Raw genomic sequence first — 22,961 nt, 5'->3', positions numbered from 1 at the left:
AGGTCTGCTGTTGTAAACACAGCAGATCGTTGTTCTCTCAGCTATCAACACAGAGCCCCTGTGATCCTCCTATTTAGGATCACCGGTCTCTGTGTTGATATTACAAGCCCATCCCCCCCCCCACAGTTTGGAAGCACCCCCTAGGCTCTCACTTAACCCTTTGATCGCCCATGGGCTAACCCCTTCCCTGTCAGTGTCATTATTACAGTAACAGTGCATATTTTTAGCACTGATTACTGTAGTAATGTCACTGGTCCCCCCAAAAGTGTCCAAAATGTCAGTTAGGGGTCCGATCTGTCCGCCGCAATGTCGCGCAGTCCCGATAAAAAATGCAGATCGCCGCCATTACTAGTAAAAAATAAATAAATAAAAATGACATAAATCTTTCCCCTAGTTTTCAGACGCGATAACTTTTGTGCAAACCAATCAAGATACGCTTATTGGGTTTTTTTTTTACTAAAAATATGTAGCAGAATACAAATTGGCCTAAAATGATGAAAACATTTGATTTTTATATTTTTTTGGGGAATGTTATATAGCAGAATGTGAAAAACATTGTTTTTTTAAATTGTCGCTCTTCTTTTGTTTATAGCGCAAAAAAAATAAAAATCGCAGAGGTGATCAACTACCACCAAAAGAAAGCTCTATTAGTGGGGGGGGGAGCATCAATTTTATTTAGGTACAGTGTCGCATGGCCGCGCAATTGTCTGTTAACCACTTGCCGACCGCCGCACGACTATTTACGGCGGCGGTCAGCCCCTCCTGGGCAAAGTGACGTAGGGGTACGTCACTCGCCCGCAAGCCATTAGGGGGTCAAAAATGTCAGTCAAGGGTTTGATCTGTCCGCCGCAATGTCGCAGTCCCGCAAAAAAAAAATCGCAGATCGCCGCCATTACTCGTTGAAAAAAACTATAAAAATTAGAAAAATCTTTCCCTTAGTTAGTAAACGCAATAACTTTTGCGCAAACCAATCAAAATACGCTTATTGCGATTTTCTTTTACCAAACATATGTAGCAGAAAACAAATTGGCCAAAAATGTTAAAAAATTTTGATTTTTACATTTTTTTGGGGGGAAAAAAATTTGAAAAATATTGTTCATTTTTCTAAATTGTCGCTCATTTTTTATTTATAGCGCAAAAAAGTAAAAATCGATCAAGTACCACCAAAAGAAAGCTCTATTTGTGGGGAAAAAAAGGATGTCAATTTCATTCGGGTACAGCGTCGCACGACTGCGCAATTGTCCGTTAAAGTCACGCAGTGCTGAATCGCAAAATAGGGCCTGGTCAGGAAGGGGGTAAAGTGGTTAAATGAACGCAGTGCTGAATCGCAAAAAATAGTCTGGTCATTAAGGGGGCAAAATCTTCAGGTCCAGAAGTGGTTAACATTGACACACAGGAATTTTTGCGAATTTCACACCGCGTCAGTGTTACCCCAGGTCTAAAGCCTGAAAATACAACAGGTTAGCATTGGCACAATGCAGCAGAAAGGTCTGAACGCACCGCTATGTACATTACAGCCCCGTACACACGTACCGATTGTCGGCCGTAAATATTCGGCCGACGACCGATCGGCCGATTGTAGGCTTGTTAGTATGATGCTTCTGACAGCCGACAACGACTTTTCGGCCGAACAGAATCTGTTGTGCAGGCATTAAAATTTTTGTTGGCCAAGACCAGAATGGCCGATTGTTCGCCAGTCAGTACAGAATTCGGCCGACAAACAGCCGATTAGCAAGACTGGGCATGCTCAGAAAAGAAAAAAGACACGGAAAGTTAACCATCACATGACATCACTTCTGCAGTCGGCTGTTGTTGGCCGTCAAAATTCATGTGCAGTCTTTTGCAGTTTTTAGCCGACAGGACAGCCCTGGACAAAAGACGGCCGATCGTTCGGCCAACAATCGCTACGTGTGTACGGGGCTTACCATTGCATGTGTGTGAACGAGCCCTGATCGCTCACTCACAAGTTTGCAGGCTGCCATTTCACATTTTAAAAAAGTTCAGGCAAAATAAATTAACATGTTCCATGCAGAAGACAAAATGTTTCTTTAGTTGTAAAGTGAAAGAGCTGCTAAGCTGCAGTTACAATGTAGCTCTTGGTTTCCTAGATGGGATCAGCCCACTGTGTGCTTTCCTCCAGCAGTGAAAGCGTTAGAGGGAGTTCCTGTCTATGCATTGTGTAAGGAAGGAGCTGTGCAGTCGGCCATCACAAAGCTCTGAAGCCATGATATCTCATTTCTTCAGGCCCTGGCTGCTGGTATTGAGCCGATCCAGGGGTCAGGCTTGCAGGGTTGAATGGATAGGGCACAGGCCAGTGACCGGGGTCGGGGGAATACGATGCAGTGCACCGAGCAGAGTATGGGGGGTACAGCACAGAGCGGTGAGCGGAGCAGCAGCAGCTGGAATAACAGAGGGGGACAAAAAGGTAAAGACGTTTGATGACTTACCTGGCCCGTCCCTGCTGGCCAACATCTACTGGCTCTTCGTCCGGGGCTACATGCTGTATTCACACGATCTACAGGTAAGTCCGAAACTGATCTAATATATGGTGCGACTAACGCTGGATACACACTATACAATTCCCTTTAGATTTACCAAAACCATATAATATGAGGTCAAACCTAAACACTTTTAAATTGCATGCAATCAGGCAGGCCCTTGTACTACATAGTTGAAGGTAAATCTATGGCCCCTTCATACTTGGGCGACCTAAAAGTGGTGCGATTTTTGACGTAATTTTAACTGGACTTAACCACTTAAGCCCCGGAAGATTTTACCCCCATTCCGACCAGGGGGTATTTTGCGATTCGGCACTGCGTGACTTTAACGGAGAATTGCGCGGTCGTGCGACGCTGTACCTAAACGAATTTGGCGTCCTTTTTTTCCCACAAACAGAGCTTTCTTTTGGCGGTATTTGATCACCTGTGCGATTTTTTGATCACGCGCTATAAACAAAAAAAGAGCATCCATTTTGCAAAAATAGCAATATTTTTCCCTTTTTTTTATATGAAATTCCCCCAAAAAAAAATGTAAAAATCAAAATTTTTTAAAATTTTCGGCCAATTTGTTTTATGCTACCTATGTTTGGTAAAAAAAATCGCAAAAAGCGTATTTTGATTGGTTTGCGCAAAAGTTATTGCGTTTACTAACAAAGGGAAATATTTTTGTCATTTTTGTTGTTTTTTTTTTTAACGCGTAATGGCGGCGATCTGCGATTTTTTTTGCGGTACTGCGACATTGCGGCGGACAGATCGGACCCTTGACTGACATTTCTGACACTTTTGGGGTTACCAGTGACATTTCTACAGTAATCAGTGCTATACATATGCACTGTTACTGTAAAAATACACTGGTAGTGAAGGGGTTAACTTTATTTGAGAGGGAGGGGCTGTGTGTGTCCCTAGGGGCGTGATTCTAACTGTGATTGGCTGGGGCTTCAGCTGTATGCAGAGTGATCAACGGATCTACATAGTAGATCCATGTGATCAGCTCTCATACAGCGAGGAGAATGACAGGCAGCTTGTTTACACAAGCTGCCTGACTTTCTCCCTCTCCCCCGCCGATCGCAGAGTGGCCGGCGGCGATCGGGTCCGCCGGTCACACGCGCGGGGGGGTCCGTGACCACTCGGGAGCGGGAGCGCGCCTCCGGGGGCGCGCGCTCGCTCCCTAGACCCTCACAAGCTAGTGACGTAGCCCTACGTCACTTTGCCTGTGAGGGGCTGACCGCCGACGTAGATAGTCGTGCGGCGGTCGGCAAGTGGTTAAAGCAATGCCTGTGTAATCTTGAGGTCTATGGACCTCCAAATGCATCAAAATCGGACCAAAGTAGTGCAGGGACTACTTTGAAGTCATTGCGACTTTAGGTCACACAGATATTATTATTCATTTTAATATTATTATTATTATACAGGATTTATATAGCGCCAACAGTTTGTGCAGCGCTTTACAATATGAGGGCAGACATTACAGTTACAATACAATTCAATACAGGAGGAATTAGATATGAATGGTACTCATTAGAAATCATGGAGTACGACTTGTCATGCGACTTTCCAGTCCCAAGTCGCACAAATGTGAAAGGGGCCTTAAGGAAATCAAACAACAAAAGTTGTTTAGTGTGTATCCAGCATTACTAACCGCATGGATATGCAGAAGCACTTTGTTCCTCGATCTCATTGCTATTTATACGCTAAAAATATTGTAAAAAAATAATAAAAATAAATAAAAATAAAAAAATAATTAAAAAAAATTTATAAAAAAACGACAGTCACCATCCACTGCCCTACTGACACCAATCTCGGCTCGACTGACACTGTCCACAGCTCTACGGACACTGTCAGTATGTGTGTGTGTGTGTGTGTGTGTGTGTGTGTGTGTGTGTATATATATATATATATATATATATACACACACACATATGTGTTTGAGCTTTGGGGTGCACACCCTAATGCAATAGGCTGCGCACACCTATGTCATTGCTCCTGATTCAGACCCTGGGGGACGCATTCAATTTAATTCCCAAAACGGGATTATGCAAAGCTCCCAACTGTCTCTGATTTCGAGGAACTGTCCCTGATTTGGAACAAAGTCCCTCTGTCCTCCTTATTTTGGTCTGATCTATATTGTTGTATATAAAATGCACTATTTATCTTTCAAAAAGTGTTTCCCAGTGCTAAACCTTTCATCCAAATTCTAAATTGCTGCATCTGTAAATGTCAAAAAGCCAGTATAAGGCTACGGTCCCATGTCAGCGTAGCGATCGCGGGCAGAATCGCCGCGATTCTGCCTGCGATCCGGAAATCATTGCAAATCGCGGGACGCCTGTGCGTTGCCCATGATTTGCAGTAGCACCCTAAAACGCTGTGCAATGTTGCCACGATTTCCGCGGTAACATCGTGCAAAAAAAATTGCGGGACGCATGACGCCCCAAAGAAGCTCTTGTACCTTTTTTGGGCGTCATGCGTCCTGCGGTTTTTTTTTGCGCGCGATGTTGCCACGATTTGGCAGGCAGAAATCGCGGAAACATCGCACAGCGTTTGGGGTGCTTTTGCAAATCACTGGCAACGCACAGGCGTCCCGCGATTTGCAATGATTTCCGGATCGCAGGCAGAATTGCTGTGATTCTGCCCACGATCGCTACACTGACATGTGAACGTAGCCTAAAGGAATAGCAGTGGTGTGTAAAAAAAAAAAAAAAAAAAAAACCACTTGTGGGTTTAACTAACCACTTTTTTTGGATAATTCTCCTTTAAGTGGGTGTGACAGGGGGTGTGTCCTATGCCTACATGCTTTTGCTAATAGGTGTCCCTCGTTCCCATCTCAAAAAGTTGGGAGGTATGGATTATGCTTAATTGGGTTAATTAGATTACTTAAACCAGCCATAGAAGGATTGAAGTTCAGCAGGGACTGGCCAAATTTCCATCCATCTATGGGCAGGCTGGTTGCATAGCTCCCAACTGTCCTTGATTTTGAGCAAAGTCCCTCTTTTTCCCTCATTTTGGTCTGATCTATATAGTTGTATTTATGTTTCAAAAAGTGATAAACCTTTCATCTAATGTCTAACTTGCTGCATTTGTAAACTTCAAAAGCCAATATAAAGAAATAGTAGTGGTTAAAAAAAAAAAAAAAAAAATTATCCTTTAACTACTAAATTTCATTACGGTACGGTGTCGCATGGCCACGCAATTGCCAGTGTAACCACTAAGTCCCCATTCACACTAGCGCGACTTGTCAAGCGACTTGGTCGCCTGACAAGTCGCGGTGGGTCGCCTGCCATTGATTAGCACAGGACCCGTTCTAATAGGAGCGACACAAGTCGCTCCGACTTAGAAAAAGGGTCCTGTACTACTTTGGGGCGACCTGGAGGCGACTTGCATTGACTTTAATGATATGAAGTCCGTGCATGTCGCGCTGAGGTCGCGGTGCACTTCACAGGTCGCCCCGGCAAGTCGTGTCGCCCCTGTGTGAATGGGCTCTTAACCACTTGCCGACCGCCGCACGACTATCTACGTCGGCGGTCAGCCCCTCACAGGCAAACTAACGTAGGGCTACGTTGCTTGCTTGTGAGGGTCTAGGGAGCGAGCGCGCGCGCGCCGCCGGAGGCGCGCTCCCGCGTGGTCACGGACCCCCCCGCGCGTGTGACCAGCGGACCCGATGTCCGCCGGCCACTCGGCGATCGGCGGGGAGAGGGAGAATGTCAGGCAGCTTGTGTAAACAAGCGACCTGTCATTCTCCTCGCTGTAAAGACACTGATCACATGGATCTACTATGTAGATCCATTGATCAGTGTCCTTACAGCTCAAGCCACAGCCAATCACAGTAGAAAGCACGCCCCTAGGGACACACACAGCCCCTCCCTCCCAAATAAAGTTAACCCCTTCACTACCAGTGTATTTTTACAGTAACAGTGCATATATATAGCACTGATTACTGTAGAAATGTCACTGGTAACCCCAAAAGTGTCAAAAATGTCAGTCAAGGGTCCGATCTGTCCGCCGCAATGTCGCAGTACCGCAAAAAAAATCGCAGATCGCCGCCATTACGCGTTAAAAAAAAAAACAACAAAAATGACAAAAATCTTTCCCTTTGTTAGTAAACGCGATAACTTTTGCGCAAACCAATCAAAATACGCTTTTTGCGATTTTCTTTACCAAACATATGTAGCATTAAACAAATTGGCTGAAAATGTTAAAAAATTTTGATTTTTACATTTTTTTTGGGGGGAATTTCATATAAAAAAAATGTGAAAAATATTGTTATTTTTGCAAAATTGACGCTCTTTTTTTGTTTATAGCACGTGATCAAAAAATCGCACAGGTGATCAAACACCACCAAAAGAAAGCTCTGTTTGTGGGAAAAAAAGGACGCCAAATTCGTTTAGGTACAGCGTCGCACGACCGCGCAATTGTCCGTTAAAGTCACGCAGTGCCGAATCGCAAAATACCCCCTGGTCGGAATGGGGGTAAAATCTTCCGGGGCTTAAGTGGTTAAGGACCAGGCCTATTTCTGACACTTGTTGTTTACAAGTTAAAATCAGTATTTTTAGCTACAAAATTACTTAGAACCCCCAAACATTATATTTATTTTTTTACCAAAGACTCTGGAGAATAAAATGGCGGTCGTTGCAATATTTATCACGCGGTATTTGCACCGTTGTTTTTAAACGCAATTTATTTGGAAAAAATTGATTTCACTGCATTTAAAAAAAAAAAACTAAACCGTAAAGATAGCCCAGTTTTTTTGTATATTGTGAAAGATGATGTCACGCCGAGTGAATAGATACCCAACATGTTACGGTTCCAAAGTGCGTACACTCAAAGAATGGCGACAAACTACGGTAAATAAAAATCTCCATAGGTGAAGCTTACCGGTAACCGTAACGGTTACCAGTTTAGAGTTACAGAGGAGGTCTTTTTTTAGAATTATTGCTCTCGCTCTGGCGATCGCAGTGAAACCTCACATGTGTGGTATGAACAACATTTTTATTTGCGGGCTCGACTTAGGGCTCTTTCACACGGGCGTTCAGTTTTTTTTGCCCGATCAGGTCCTTTTTTTTTTTTTTTTTAAATGGACACGGTCCGTCTGTCCGTTTTTCATCCCATCCGTTTGCGGATGAAAAACTGACACAATGTATCTCTATGTAAATACGGATGTCAGCGGATGACACCACTGACATCCGTTTTTGCGTCCGTTCCATTTTTTGAACGGAAGAAAAAATAGGTTTCTCTTCCATTCCAAAAAACTGAACTGAACTGAAAGGTCGAAAAACGGATGTCAGCGGATGATCATCCACTGAGATCCGTATTTACATAGAGATACATTATGTCCGTTTTTCATCTGCAAACGGATGGGATGAAAAACGGACATACGGAACGCCCGTGTGAAAGAGCCCTAACGTATGCGATTTCTTTTGTGCGCGAGCTCACGGCGACGGGGCACTTTAACATTTTTTATTTTTTTTCCTATATTATTGAATTTTTTCTTTTTTGCGCTGTTTAAAAAGAAAAAAAAAGAAAAACAGATCACTTTTTGCTGTTACAAGGAATGTAAACATCCCTTGTGACAGTAATAGGCAGTGACAGGTACTCTTTATGGAGGGATCGGGGGTCTAAAAGACCCCAAACCCCTCCACTGCACTTCAAAGTATTCAAAATGCTGAAATTGGCATTTTAGAATACGGACAGGTTTTTTAAATCAGCGCCATTAGCCGCCGAGTAAACCAGGAGTGGCGTCATGACGCCGATTCCGGGTTTATACATCGGAGACCCGATCAAAGCCGAAGCCGGCTTTGTTTGGGGCTCCAACCAGCCAGCTGGTTGCTCAAGTTTCCCGGTAGGACAGGAGACCCGGGCAGAGCGCAGAAGGCGGCAGTAGGAGGGGGGGGGGGGGTGTCCCCTCCCACTTGCAGAGATAATGGCCAAGCGGCTCCCGAGCCGCATCAGCTGTTCTCTCCTGAAAGCCGACTGCCGATGCTGAAGAACGGTACCGGGTTAATGCCTGCAGGTGCAAATCATCCCGCTACAACCACTTCTCCGACCCAACATACGGGAACGTCGATTCGCGGGAAGTGGTTAAGGGGACATGGCAGGGGGGGTGTCCTATGCTTACATACTTTTGCTAATAGGTGTCCCTAGTTCCCATCTCAAAAAGTTGGAAGATATGGATTATGGTTGACCTAGTTGGGTTATTTAGATTACTTAACCACATCCCGCCCGCCCTATAGCAGATTGACGGTGGGATTGTGGTTGTATTATCGCGACCGGACGTCATATGACGGCGGCAGGATAATACGCTCTGCGCGCCCCCCGGGGCGCGCAGAGTGGCGATCGGTGATGCGAGGTGTCAGTCTGACTCCCTGCATCTCCGATCTCGGTAAAGAGCCTACTGACGTAGGCTCTTTACCATGTGACCAGCCGTGTCCAATCACGGCTGGTCACATAGTAAACAGGAAGAGCCGTTGATCGGCTTTCCTTAGTTCGTGCCTGACAGGCATGAGTAAAGGAGCACCGATCGGAGGCTCCCCTGACAGGGGGGGGGGGGTCGGCACTGGTAATCAGATCATTGATTACCAGTACAGACCCTCGGGGGGTGCCACTAGAACCACCAGGGATGCCCACCCATGACCCCAGGGATGCCCACTATGGCCACCAGGGATGGCAATCAGGGCTCAGGGAGCACCCCATTGCCCTCCCCATCATAGTAATGTCACTGGTCCCCCCAAAAGTGTCAAAAATGTCAGTTAGGGGACCGATCTGTCCACTGCAATGTCGCAGTCCTGTTAAAAATCGCAGATCGCCACCGCCATTACTAGTAAAAAAAAAAAAAAAAAAACAATAAAAATGACAAAACTTTCCCGTAGTTAGTAGACACGATAACTTTTGCGCAAACCAATCAAAATAAGCTTATTGCAATTTTTTTATTTTTTACCAAAAATATGTAGTAGAAAACAAATTGGCCTAAAATGTTAAAAAATTTTGATTTTGTATTTTTTTTTTTTTTGTGAATGTCATATAGCAGAATGTGAAAAAAAAAAAAAAATATATATATATATATATATATATATATATATATATATATATATATATATATATATATATATATATATATATATATATATATATATATATATATTTTTTTTTTTTTTTTTTCAGAATTGTCACTCTTTTTTTGTTTATAGTGCAAAAATTTTAAATTGCAGAGGTGATCAAATACCAATAAAAGAAAGCTCTATTTGTGGGAAAAAAGGACATCAATTTTATTTAAGTACAGCGTCGGACGACCGCGCAATTGTCTGTTAAAATAACGCAGTGCCGAATCGCAAAATATGGCCTGGTCATAAGAGGGAAAATCTTCCTTTTTTTTTTTTTTTTTTTTTTTTTACCTTACCTTAACCACTTAAGCCCCGGAGGATTTGGCTGCTAAACGACCAGGGGGTATTTTGCGATTCGGCACTGCGTGACTTTAACGGACAATTGCGCGGTCGTGCGACGCTGTACCTAAACGAATTTGGCGTCCTTTTTTTCCCACAAACAGAGCTTTCTTTTGGTGGTATTTGATCACGCGCTATAAACAAAAAAAGAGCGTCAATTTTGCAAAAATAGCAATATTTTTCCCTTTTTTTTTATATGAAATTCCCCCCAAAAAAAATGTAAAAATCAAAATTTTTTAACATTTTCGGCCAATTTGTTTTATGCTACATATGTTTGGTAAAAAAAAATCGCAAAAAGCGTATTTTGATTGGTTTGCGCAAAAGTTATTGCGTTTACTGACTAAGGGAAAGCTTTTTGTCATTTTTGTTGTTTTTTTTTTTTAACGCGTAATGGCGGCGATCTGCGATTTTTTTTGCGGTACTGCGACATTGTGGTGGACAGATCGGACCCTTGACTGACATTTTTGACACTTTTGGGGGTACCAGTGACATTTCTACAGTAATCAGTGCTATATATATGCACTGTTACTGTAAAAATACACTGGTAGTGAAGGGGTTAACTTTATTTGAGAGGGAGGGGCTGTGTGTGTCCCTAGGGGCGTGATTCTTACTGTGATTGGCTGTGGCTTCAGCTGTATGCAGAGTGATCAACGGATCTACATAGTAGATCCATATGATCAGCTCTCATACAGAGGGGAGAATGACAGGTGGCTTGTTTACACAAGCTGCCTGACATTCTCCCTCTCCCCCGCCGATCGCAGAGTGGCCGGCGGACATCGGGTCCGCCGGTCACACGCGCGGGGGGGTCCGTGACCACGCGGGAGCGGGAGCGCGCCTCCCGGCGGCGCGCGCTCTTTCCCTAGACCCTCACAAGCTAGTGACGTAGCCCTACGTCACTTTGCCTGTGAGGGGCTGACCGCCGACGTAGATCGGCGTGCGGCAGTCGGCAAGTGGTTAATTCATGCTCTGCATTACGGTAAAAAAAAACCTGAGCCTAATCCTGACAACAAAGAGCAGGGTCTCTCTTCCTCCTCACAGGGCAAAATTGTGTAGCAGTGGCAGCCATTGGTTCCTGCTGGTGTCAATCAAATCTGGTGACGAGAGAGTGGAGGGCCTATAGATGCAGACAGCGTGGCTCGGGATCGAACATGCGAAAGTGACCCTATAGGAAGCAGCTTCCTTTGGGGACACTCTTCAAACAGGTGGAAACATAAAAAACAAGAGAAGGGTGCACCGACCTAGCGCAATACCATAAAACATTTATTGAAAAATTAAAACACATGCCACACATAGTACTCACAAACATATGCTAGCGGTAAGCATGGGAAAGGTTTCTTTTACAATCCGGAGACCTCCAGAAAATAAGTATTTTTCGATAAAGCAGGAGGACTGGAAAGGCATCCATGGTAATGGGGCTGACTCGTTTCAAAGGAGAACCCTCTTCATCAGAGCCCGAGAGAGCGGAGGGCCTATAGACGCAGACAGCGTGGCTCGGGATCAAACCTGCTCAAGTGACCCTATAGGAAGCAGCTTCCTTTGGGGACACTCCTCAAACAGGTGGAGCCAGGAGTGCTGGCAGGGGACCCCAGAAGAGGAGGATCAGGGCTGCTCTGTGCAAAACAATTACACAGAGCAGGTAAGTATAACATGTTGATGGTTTTTCAATCCCTTTAATATGCTAGTCAAGTCCACCTAAATTTGTTACTACATCCAACACTACCCTCTCCCCAGGTTGACAATGCTGCTGTTCCTCGGTTTGCTCCTCTATCCAGAGTGGAGACACCCTAAGACAGGAGGTGTGTTACTAGCCAGATCACTTGGTGAAAATGGGGAAACCCCTATTAAAAAAAAAAAAATAAATAAATAAACAAATACAGCCACTACATTAAGGCCCCGTTCACACTGGGGCGACGCTACTTCGCCGGGCGACCTCACAGGTCGCGGTGCGCTGCTCGCACCGCGACCTCGGAGCGGCCGACACGGACTTCATAACATTGAAGTCTATGCAGGTCGCTCCGGGTCGCCCCAAAGAAGCTCCGGACCCTTTTTCTAAGTCAGAGCGACTTGTGTCGCTCCTATTAGAACGGGTCCATAGCTTCTGTATGGCAGGCGACCTACGGCGACCTGTCAGGCGACCAGGTCGCCTGACAGGTCGCCCCAGTGTGAACGGGGGCTTAAGGATTGGTAAGCTGTATTAAATGATCATTTTGTTTTGGGGTTTAAAGTGGCCGTAAACTCTGTTTTATTATTTTCACCTACAGGTAAGCAGCCTATAGTAAAGCTTTCCTGTAGGTAAAAGTAATATAAATGTGCGGTGCTTAGGAGATATTCTAGCAGGCAGCATCCAATGGCGTCTCTGGCACATGCACTCTGAAGGAGTGATGGCATCGCGACTTGGCCAGTCAAAAGTCTTCGAACCGGAAAGGAAGACCATGTGAAGATGGAAGCCTTTGCAGCAGTGGCAGCACGGCACTGACGGGCTTCGTTCCAAGGTAAGTCTTTCATAATTTGCTGGTATGCGGCGCATACTAGCACATTATGATATTGCCTTGCAGAAGGAAACTTTTTAAATAAATATATATATATATATATATATATATATATATATATATGATATGAGTTTACAACCGCTTTAACCACTTTAAGACCGGAAGGATTTGCCCCGTTAATGACCAGGCCATATTTTGCGATTTGGCACTGCATGAATTTAACAGGCAATTACGCAGTCGTGCAACGCTGTAACCAAATAAAATTGATTTCCTTTTTTTTCCCCACAAATAGAGCTTTCTTTCGGTGGTATTTGATCACCTGTGCTATAAACAAAAAAAGAGCGACAATTTTGAAAACAAAACAATATTTCTCTAGCGCTCATTGACAGACGTAGTCCTCGGTGATACAGCACCTTCGGGTTATGTTGCCTCCACAGGAGCAGGACTAGACAGGAAATTAAAAAGCTCTGGCCACACCCTAGGGGCAGTCCCCGAGGGTATATCCTCTCTCTCTCTGCCTCAGCAAATCAGTTATTTTCTGTCTAGTTAGGAGTAAGGACCTAGATACCTTGCTGGGATCTTAGGTCCTGGCAAGATTTTTTTCTTAAAAGATTTTTTAGACAGCTTTTTTTCTCCAGTGTTCCTGTGAGATCTTCAAGCAAGAAAGCTGAACTGGGCGACGGGCTGGATGTTGAGATCCGGTGGTCACCCCAGTTCAGCCTACGAGCGCGTGCAGGCCATAGCTCCGCGCTGGGTCGGCCGCGACAAAGTCCCATTAAAGGACTGACCCCGCGAGTTAAACGTCTCGCTGAAACGCCAAAGACCATGAGTCACGGCGTCCATATCGGTCGACAGCCCTCCCGCCCCGGTGGAGAGGGGTACTGTCAGGAGTTGGTGCCCGCCTGGTTCCGGTATGGTGAGTAGTATGTTCCCCCTTTTCCCCTGACGGGTCTTGTGGTGAACGCGGGCCCCTCTCTGTATGGTGAGATAGAGTCCCTCTCTATCCTATAAATGACACAGATCCTCCTACTTTGAGTGTGATTTTATGTGCAAAAAGCCAGGAGGCTTGGTTTGGGAGCTAACAATCTAATTGTATACATGTTAAAAAGATTGTAATCAGTGGCATTCTGGGTATCTTACGGTGATAAGAATAAGCTACCTACCAGTCAGAAGCCACGGACATGTAGACTGCCTTCCTAATCAGATCTCCAGCTATTAGCAGGCCTCCCGAATGGCCATGCGGTCCGCCAGGGCCGGTACCGCCAACCACGCCAAATCCCCATGCAGAGAGAGTGTTGTGTGCCCTGCAGCACACCGCTATTCAGTACAGGCCGCCGCCATTTTTTTTGCTGGATCGCACGAGCCGCCATTTTGGCGTAGCCTCGTGTCTCCAGCATGGGGGCGGCCATGTTTGAGGTGATCCAAACACCTCGTGGAGCTAGGGGAGGCGCCGGAAGGCGTGCAGAGGGGCGGAGCCGCCTCCTTTCTTCCTGGGCAGCCAGCCAAAAGACTTCCTGTTTGTCAAGACAGCGCTGTAACCTGTTGCAGTTAAACTCTGAGCATCAAGTGGTGAGCCTAGGGGTCTATCTCTCTCTCTCTCGATCGATAGGGATCCCTAGCAGGTAACACTAAGGGGCTTTTTGTGGCGCTGGGGGTCTGTGAGAAAAAAAAAAAAAAAAAAGTTTTTTATTTTTGAATTATATTATCCAGGAAGTGACTGGAATTATCATGGACCCTGCCACACATATTCCCCCACCTGTTTCCCTCGAGGGGGCCACGGGACCCGCTGGTGCACAGAGTGTAGAGTCATTTACAGCAATTTTGGAGTCTATGGTGGCTCGGGTGGAGGCGGCCTGTCAGGGACGGGGGTCAAGGAAGCGACCCCCGCCTACCCCTATACTATCTGACACCTCTGACTCAGATTCAGAGATGGTCACTGCAGTTGCAGGTTCCTCTGCAAGGGCTGTTATCTCAGGTAAAGCCCCCTCAGACAGTGAGGAGGACGTTTCTTCTCCCGCTATAATTCAGGAAGAAGCATTGGTGGACGCACTAGTTGTGGCAGTGCAGGAAACCTTAAAACTTGAGGCTTTACCGGCAGAGGCAACTGAAACAGAGATTCCTTTTGGTACTAATAAGCCCATCAAAACGGTGAAGGTTTTTCCTGTACCCAAGTGTTTCGGTAATCAGATTAAAGGAGAATGGGAGCATTCTAAACGTACCTTTACTATTTCCAAGCGTATTGCTAGACGCTATCCGTTTGAGGAATCCATCATTAAGAAATGGACGGTACCACCAGTGGTGGATCCACCTATTTCCAGGCTGAATAAAGCCACAGTTATCCCAGTGGAGGACACTTCGTCCTTTAAGGATCCGGTGGATCGAAAGATGGAAGCAGAGTCCCGCACCATCTTCTCTCTGATAGGGTCAGCATTTAGACCAGTAATTGTTATTGGTCTAGTTTCCCAGACACTTACGGAATGGGCGAGATTGGTACGCCAAGACCTTAGGGGAAAACATATTCCCCAGGAGACATCTGATTTGATGGAACAGATTATACAAGGGCTACAGTTTATCTGTGACGCAGCCTTGGACACTACTCCCTTATTAGGGCATGCATCTATGTCAGCGGTTATCCTCAGACGTGTGCTGTGGTTAAAATGCTGGTCAGCTGACCTAGGTTCCAAAAAGACCTTGACAAATCTCCCTTTTCAGGGGAATCGTCTATTTGGGGCCAACCTAGATGAAATCATTAAGGATGCCACTAGGGGCAAGAGCACTTTTTTGCCACAGGCTGCTAAAGCTAAGGGACCTCGCAACAAGCGAGGACCTTTCTTTACCGCCCATAAAGGGCGCCCGGCTGGTACAAGCGGGAAAGGCAAGACTCCTCCAGGAGGGTTCAAGAAGGGCTGGTCGGACAAGCAGAGGACCAACCCAGCCAAACCCGAAGCAAAGGAGTACACAGCCTGAAGGTGCGTCCCCACCCGGTTTCAGGGTGGGGGGACGTTTTCACCGGTATTCAGGACATTAGATCGAGCATCAACCACTACTACCGGTGCGATTCTTCCCTTCCAACATTTAAGTACTACAGGAAGCGGTAGTTACCGTTCCCTGAATAGATCTTTTCCTTTACCTTTTCCTAAGATAGTCCCTATACCTCACAGGAATCGGATCTGGTTGACCAGATAGGCCAAGTAGCCTCTAGTCGGGTGACTTCGGTCCCTGAGGTTCAACCAGAAAAGATCACCCTTCCTGATAACAATCAGGTATCTGATAAATGTGTGGGAACAGAAAACGACCAGACTTTCTCGGATGGTCGGGGCCAGATACCTCTAGGGACGCCTGGTTCAGATTCTATCAGCGCCAGTGGTCCTAGAAATTCTAGGCTGGCCTCCTCAAGCCGGCCTGGCCGACTTGGACATGTTAGTCGCAGACGTTCCGTGGGAACTTCGTCTCAGGGAGTGTCTGTGGTCTCAAGGACCAATTTACCATCATGCTTTACAGTCGCTGGTTTTAATGGCCTGGCCATTGAGACCCAAGTACTGAAGGACAGAGGTTTGTCAGCTTCAGTCATTCCTACCCTTATTAAAGCAAGGAAAGTGACTTCCAGCAAGGTCTATTATCACACATGGAAGACTTATATTGCGTGGTGCGAATCTTTAGGATTTCCTCCACGTACCTATTCGGTGACTCGAATATTGGCCTTTTTGCAACAAGGGGTTGAGCAGAAGCTAGCCTTGAGCACCATCAAGGGTCAAGTTTCAGCATTAGCAATCTTCTTTCAGAAGCCTTTAGCTACCAAGTCCTTGGTGCGGAATTTCATCCAGGGGGTGCGGCACCTGGCTCCACCAGTCCGCGCGCCCTTACCGCCCTGGGATCTTAATTTGGTTTTGTCGGTTCTACAGAAACCTCCCTTTGAAAACATCAGGGAGATTCCCTTGCTTACTTTATCCCAGAAGGTGGCCTTCTTGGTGGCTATTACTTCTGCTCGCAGGGTGTCAGAACTGGCTGCATTATCATGCCAGTCCCCATACCTAGTGATTAATAGGGATAAGGTAGTACTTCATCCTAAGCCATCTTTTCTTCCTAAGGTGGTTTCAGATTTTCATCTGAATGAAGATATTGTACTACCTAGGGGCGTAACTACAGGGGTTGCAGGGGTTGCAATCGCTACCGGGCCCCATGCTCCAGGGGGCCCGGTAGCAAACCAGTGGGTGAACTTCTAGGATCTCAAAGGTCACACTTGCGCCCGGGCCCTGGCATTTCACCACTGTGGGGAGGCCCCAAGATTGCAGGAAGGGGGCCCACTGCAGAACTTGTGAAAGGATCCTGATGCGGGACCATAATAAAAGGCCATGCAATGAGAGTAAAGAGCCCCAGGATTAGTGGGAAGAGCCCTGGGCTTGAAGGTAAGGGCCCCGGCCAGGGGTCTGGGGGGCCCTTCATGGTTTCTTGCATCGCGGCCCTGAAGGTTCTAGTTACATAGTTACATAGTTAGTGAGGTTGAAAAAAGACACAAGTCCATCCAGTTCAACCCATGATGCGTGTGTGTGTTTGCTTTTAACCGTACATTGTGTACCCCTGTATGTTGTGGTCTTTAAGGTGTACATCTAATAGTTTTTTGAAACTATCTATGCTCCCCGCTGATACGACTGCTTGTGGAAGAGAATTCCACATCCTTACCGCTCTTACAGTGAAGAACCCCTTACGCACTTTAAGGTTAAACCGCCTTTCCTCAAGTTTTAGTGAGTGGCCACGTGTCTTATTGTATTCCCTTTCTCTGAATAGTTTGTTCCTTATGCTAGGGTCGCCAGTACAGTATTTGTACATTGATATCATATCCCCCCTCAATCGTCTCTTCTCCAGAGAGAATAGGTTCAGTGCTTGTAGTCTTTCCTCATAGCCGATGTCCTCCATTCCCCTAATTATTTTTGTTGCCCTCCTCTGGACTTTCTCCAGTTCCAGCACATCCTTCCTGCGGACCGGTGCCCAGAACTGGACAGCATACTCCAGATGTGGCCGGACCAGAGTCTTGTAGAGCGGGAGAATAATCTCTTTATTTCTGGAGTGAATCCCCTTTTTTATACATCCCAGTATTCTGTTGGCTTTGCTTGCGGCGGCTTGGCATTGCATGCCACTGCCAAGCCTGTTGTCTACCAGTACCCCCAAGTCCTTTTCCATCCTAGACTCTCCCAGAGGTTCCCCCCCTAGTGAGTAGCTTGCTTTCTGGTTTCTGGCACCCAAGTGCATTACTTTACATTTTTCTACATTAAACCTCATCTGCCATGTGGTTGCCCACCCCGTTATTTTGTTCAGGTCTGCTTGCAAGATTTCCACATCCTGCATAGAAGATATTGGCATGCCTAATTTAGTATCATCTGCAAATACTGAGATTGTACTAGATATCCCCTCCTCTAGATCATTTATGAATAAATTAAACAGGATTGGTCCCAGGACAGAACCCTGGGGGACCCCACTTTCCACACCCGCCCAATCCGAGTACTCCCCATTAATCACCACCCTCTGTACTCTCCCCTGGAGCCAGGTCTCTATCCAGGTACTCACCTTATGATCCATACCTACCTTCCTTAGTTTGTACAGTAAGCGTTTGTGAGGAACGGTGTCAAAGGCCTTTGCGAAGTCCAGATACACCACATCCACAGGCTTACCTTTATCTAGGTGGCAGCTCACTTCATCGTAGAAGGTTAACAGATTGGTTTGGCACGAACGATTTTTCATGAATCCATGCTGATTTCTACTTATAATACCATTTTCATTACTAAAGTCTTGTATGTGGTCCCTTATCATCCCCTCCAAAATTTTGCAGACTACTGATGTTAGGCTGACCGGCCTATAGTTACCCGGGATATATCTCGGCCCCTTTTTAAATATTGGTACCACGTTGGCTTTTTTCCAATCAGCTGGCACCATACCCGTCTGTAAACTATCCTTAAAGATCAAGAATAATGGTCTGGCAATCACCTGGCTGAGCTCATTAAGAACCCTCGGGTGCAAGCCATCCGGTCCCGGGGATTTATTTATGTTAAGTTTCTCTAGTTTAGCTCTAAGTCTATCCTCTGTTAGCCATGGCGGCACTTCCTGAGGTGTATTATTTAGTTCGGCCTTACAAGCGGGTTTCGTGTAGCCCCCCGATTCCTTTGTGAAGACTGAAGAAAAGAAATTATTTAACACTTCCGCCTTTTCTCTGTCCTCAGTGGCCATTTTTCCTTTATCATCTTTTATGGGGCCAATGTGCTCTGGCCTGGCTTTCTTACTGTTTATATACTTAAAGAACTTCTTGGGGTTCTTTTTGCTCTCCTCCGCTATATGTCTCTCGTGTTCTATTTTAGCCGCCCTGATTTCATCTTTACATTTCTTATTACACTCTTTGTAGTGCTTAAATGCTGCCAATGACCCCTCAGTCTTGTATTTTTTGAAGGCCTTTTCTTTAGCTCTAATATACATTTTAATGTTGGAGTTTAGCCACCCAGGGTTTAGTTTTGCTCTTTTAAATTTATTTCCCTGTGGAATGCACTGGCCCACTCCCTTGTTAAGTATGCTCTTGAAGCACTCCCATTTTTCCTCCGTGTTCTTTGTTCCCAGGGTTCTATCCCATTTGATATTTTCTAGCAGCGAGCGCAGTTTAGGGAAATTGGCTCTTGTGAAATTCAGCGTCCTTATATTACCCTTGTGTTTCCTATTACTGTAATTAATACTGAAACCAATTGACCTATGGTCACTGTTCCCTAAGTTGTCCCGTATTTCTATATCCGTGATCAGGTCTGTATTGTTGGTAATCAGTAGGTCAAGTACCGCATCGCTTCTTGTCGGTGCATTCACCATCTGACCCATGAAATTGTCCTGCAAAACATTTAGGAACTGCCGAGCCTTGGCTGAGTGTGCGGTTCCTTCTGCCCAGTCTATATCCGGATAATTAAAGTCCCCCATTATAATGACATTTCCCATCCTTGCTGCCAATCCTATCTGTAACATGAGGTCCGCCTCACCCTCCTCCCTCTGGTTGGGGGGCCTATAGCATACGCCCAATATTACCTTCCCCGCCGTGCCTTCCCTTTGAAGCTCTACCCATAGGGATTCTGCCTCGTCCATAGCTCCATTATTAATATCATCCCTCATATTTACCTGTATACTGTTCTTAATATACCAACATACCCCTCCCCCTTTTTTACTTTCTCTATCTCTGCGATAAAGGGAATACCCCTGAATGGACGCCATCCAGTCATGAGAGCTGTCAAACCAAGTCTCAGTTATCCCCACAAAATCTAAGTCCTCCTCAAATATCAGCAGCTCCAGCTCTCCCATCTTGTTGGCCAGGCTTCTGGCATTGGTATATAAGCCTCGTAATTTTGATCGGTTATATTTATCCTCTTTTGATGTTTTTAGGCTGCTCTCTTGATTTTTTCCCCATACCCACCCTGGGTATAGGAGCTCCGCACACCCTATCGCTAATGCCCCCATTTCTGCCCTCTGAAACTTGCTTTCCACTGGGTAATTCTACATCTGTACCCTCCCCCCCATTCCCTAGTTTAAAAGCCCCTCTAACTCTTTGGCCATCCTCGCACCCAGTACGGCTGCACCCACCCCATTTAGGTGCAATCCGTCCCTACCAAAGAGCCGGTGACCGACTGAGAAGTCGGCCCAGTTCTCCAGGAACCCGAAACCCTCCTTACTACACCAGCTCCTCAGCCACTCGTTAACTTTCCTAATCTCCCGCTGCCTCTCTGGTGTGGCTCGAGGTACAGGTAGTATTTCGGAAAATATTACCTTGGAGGTCCTAGTCCTCAACTTAGCGCCTAAGTCCCTGAAATCGTTTAGGACTCTCCGTCTTCCTCTGCCTATGTCATTGGTACCCACGTGTACCATGACAGCTGGGTCTTCCCCAGCCCCACCCAATAATCTGTCCACCCGATCCGCTATGTGCCGAACCCGAGCGCCCGGCAAACAACAGACTGTTCGGCGCACACGGTCTTGGTCACAGATTACACTGTCTGCCCTTCTAATAATTGAGTCCCCTACCACCAGCACCTGTCTTTCCTTTCCCTTTCTCCCAGCCTCACTGGAGGAGTTCTTCCCCTGGCTGCTAGGGGCGTCGCTCTGCTCCAGCAATGCTGGCCCCTGACTGGTTTCCCCAACATCACACAACGGGGCGTATCTATTGGGGTGCTCCAGCCCAGGATCAGCCTCCTTGCCTTGTTCCCTTCTACCCCTCCTAACTGTCACCCCTCTACTCTGCTCTGATGCCTGCACCTCCGATACTCCGCCCACCTCTGTGCAGACCCCTGCCTGCACCTGATTGGTACAATCCTGGCTCTCCTCCGGTATGGACATTCTTCTCAGTGTTGCCAGTTGCTTCCCTAGATTCAGGACCTGAGCTTCCAGGGAAGCAACGTGCTTACATTTTGCACATTTGTATTCGCCCTCGATCACATGACCGAGGAACGCATACATATCACAAGATGTACACCGAGTCGCATCTCCACACCCGCCGGGCATTGTACCTACTATCTAATCTAATGGGGATTCAGCAATTTAAGCCTATCCTATGTGGCTATTTCCTGGCTTCCTAACGCTACCTTCTCACCCTCTGGTATTCCGCTCCACTCACTTGACACTCAGTTGCACAACACTCACAATCTCACAGCCAGGTCAGACGCACAACACTGAGTCGCACCGCCCGGTCAGACGCACAACCCTCAGTCGCACAGCCCGGTCAGACGCACAACACTAAGTCGCACAGCCCAGTCAGACGCACAACACTAAGTCGCACAGCCCGGTCAGACGCACAACACTAAGTCGCACAGCCCGGTCAGACGCACAACACTAAGTCGCACAGCCCGGTCAGACGCACAACACTAAGTCGCACAGCCCGGTCAGACGCACAACACTAAGTCGCACAGCCCGGTCAGACGCACAACACCGAGTCGCACAGCCCGGTCAGACGCACAACACCGAGTCGCACAGCCCGGTCAGACGCACAACACCGAGTCGCACAGCCCAGTCAGATGCACAACGCCGAGTCGCACAGCCCGGTCAGACGCACAACGCTGAGTCGCACAGCCGGTCAGACGCACAACGCTGAGTCGCACAGCCGGTCAGACGCACCACGCTGAGTCGCACAGCCGGTCAGACGCACCACGCTGAGTCGCACAGCCCGGTCAGACGCACAATGCTGAGTCGCACAGCCCGGTCAGACGCACAACACTAAGTCGCACAGCCCGGTCAGACGCACAACACCGAGTCGCACAGCCCGGTCAGACGCACAACACCGAGTCGCACAGCCCGGTCAGACGCACAACACCGAGTCGCACAGCCCGGTCAGACGCACAACACCGAGTCGCACAGCCCGGTCAGACGCACAACACTGAGTCGCACAGCCCGGTCAGACGCACAACCCCGATCGCACAGCCCGGTCAGACGCACAACCCCGAGTCGCACAGCCCGGTCAGACGCACAACGCTCAGGTAGTAACAGGTACTCCCAGATACTCAGGTACTCCCAGATACTCAGGTACTCACAGATACTCAGGTACTCACAGGTACTCACAGATACTCACAGATACTCAGGTACTCACAGATACTCCCAGATACTCAGGTACTCACAGGTACTCCCAGATACTCAGGTACTCACAGGTACTCCCAGATACTCAGGTACTCACAGGTACTCCCAGATACTCAGGTACTCACAGGTACTCACAGGTACTCAGGTACTCACAGGTACTCAGGTACTCACAGGTACTCACACTCAGGTACTCACAGATACTCAGGTACTCACAGATACTCCCAGATACTCAGGTACTCACAGGTACTCACAGATACTCCCAGATACTCAGGTACTCACAGGTACTCACAGATACTCCCAGATACTCAGGTACTCACAGGTACTCACAGGTACTCACAGATACTCACAGATACTCAGGTACTCACAGATACTCCCAGATACTCAGGTACTCACAGGTACTCAGGTACTCACAGATTCTCAGGTACTCACAGATACTCACAGATACTCACAGATACTCAGGTACTCGCAGATACTCAGGTAGTAACAGGTACTCACAGGTACTCAGGTACTACACTACACCCTCAGTCAGTGTACAATCTCAGTCACCAGTCTTACTTACCTAGTGTATGTCCCTTTAAGTCTGACTCTAGCAGTTCCTGGCTTTTTTTTTTTTTTCCCTCAGACGGTCAGTCTCCGCTCTGCACCCGCCTGCCTCTGTCACTTCCCAGTCAGCCTTTGCTCCGCTAGTCTCCTCTGCTCCCTCTCTGTCAGGGGGGGGGGGGGGGGGGTCCGCACCACTCGCCGCCCGCCGCAAAAAAAAAAAAAAAGGGGGGGGGGTTTACTGTACCGCTCGCCACCCGCGATAAGAGAGGGGGGGGGGTCCCGACCCGCTTGCCGCTCGCTTCTGGGGGGGGGGGGGTTCGAGCGCCGCTCCCCGCCGCTGCTCTCCTGGGGGGGGGTTACTCACACGCGGTCGGTCGGTCGGTTACGCCTCTGGTACTACCTTCTTTGTGTCCTCAGCCCAAGCA

The 22,961-nt window shown here is 47.1% G+C and overlaps 1 protein-coding gene across 1 annotated transcript in view; it reads left to right on the top strand.

Moving 5' to 3' along the window:
• The first annotated feature begins 2,168 nt into the window (after positions 1 to 2,168).
• The window catches only part of LOC309557388 (sterol 26-hydroxylase, mitochondrial-like), a 69,215-nt gene continuing 48,422 nt past the window's right edge, over positions 2,169 to 22,961 (top strand). The window contains exon 1 of the mRNA XM_082260100.1: positions 2,169 to 2,521. Within this exon, the coding sequence (XP_082116226.1) occupies positions 2,171 to 2,521 (351 nt within the window). The 5' untranslated portion in view covers positions 2,169 to 2,170. The remainder of the gene's footprint in view (positions 2,522 to 22,961) is intronic.

Source organism: Pelophylax lessonae (genome assembly GCF_965119305.1).
Source record: "Pelophylax lessonae genome assembly, chromosome: 6".
NCBI classification, from domain to species: Eukaryota; Metazoa; Chordata; class Amphibia; order Anura; family Ranidae; genus Pelophylax; species Pelophylax lessonae.
The sequence above is the reverse complement of the archived record's forward strand: the minus strand, read 5'-3'. Positions and strand labels throughout refer to the sequence as shown.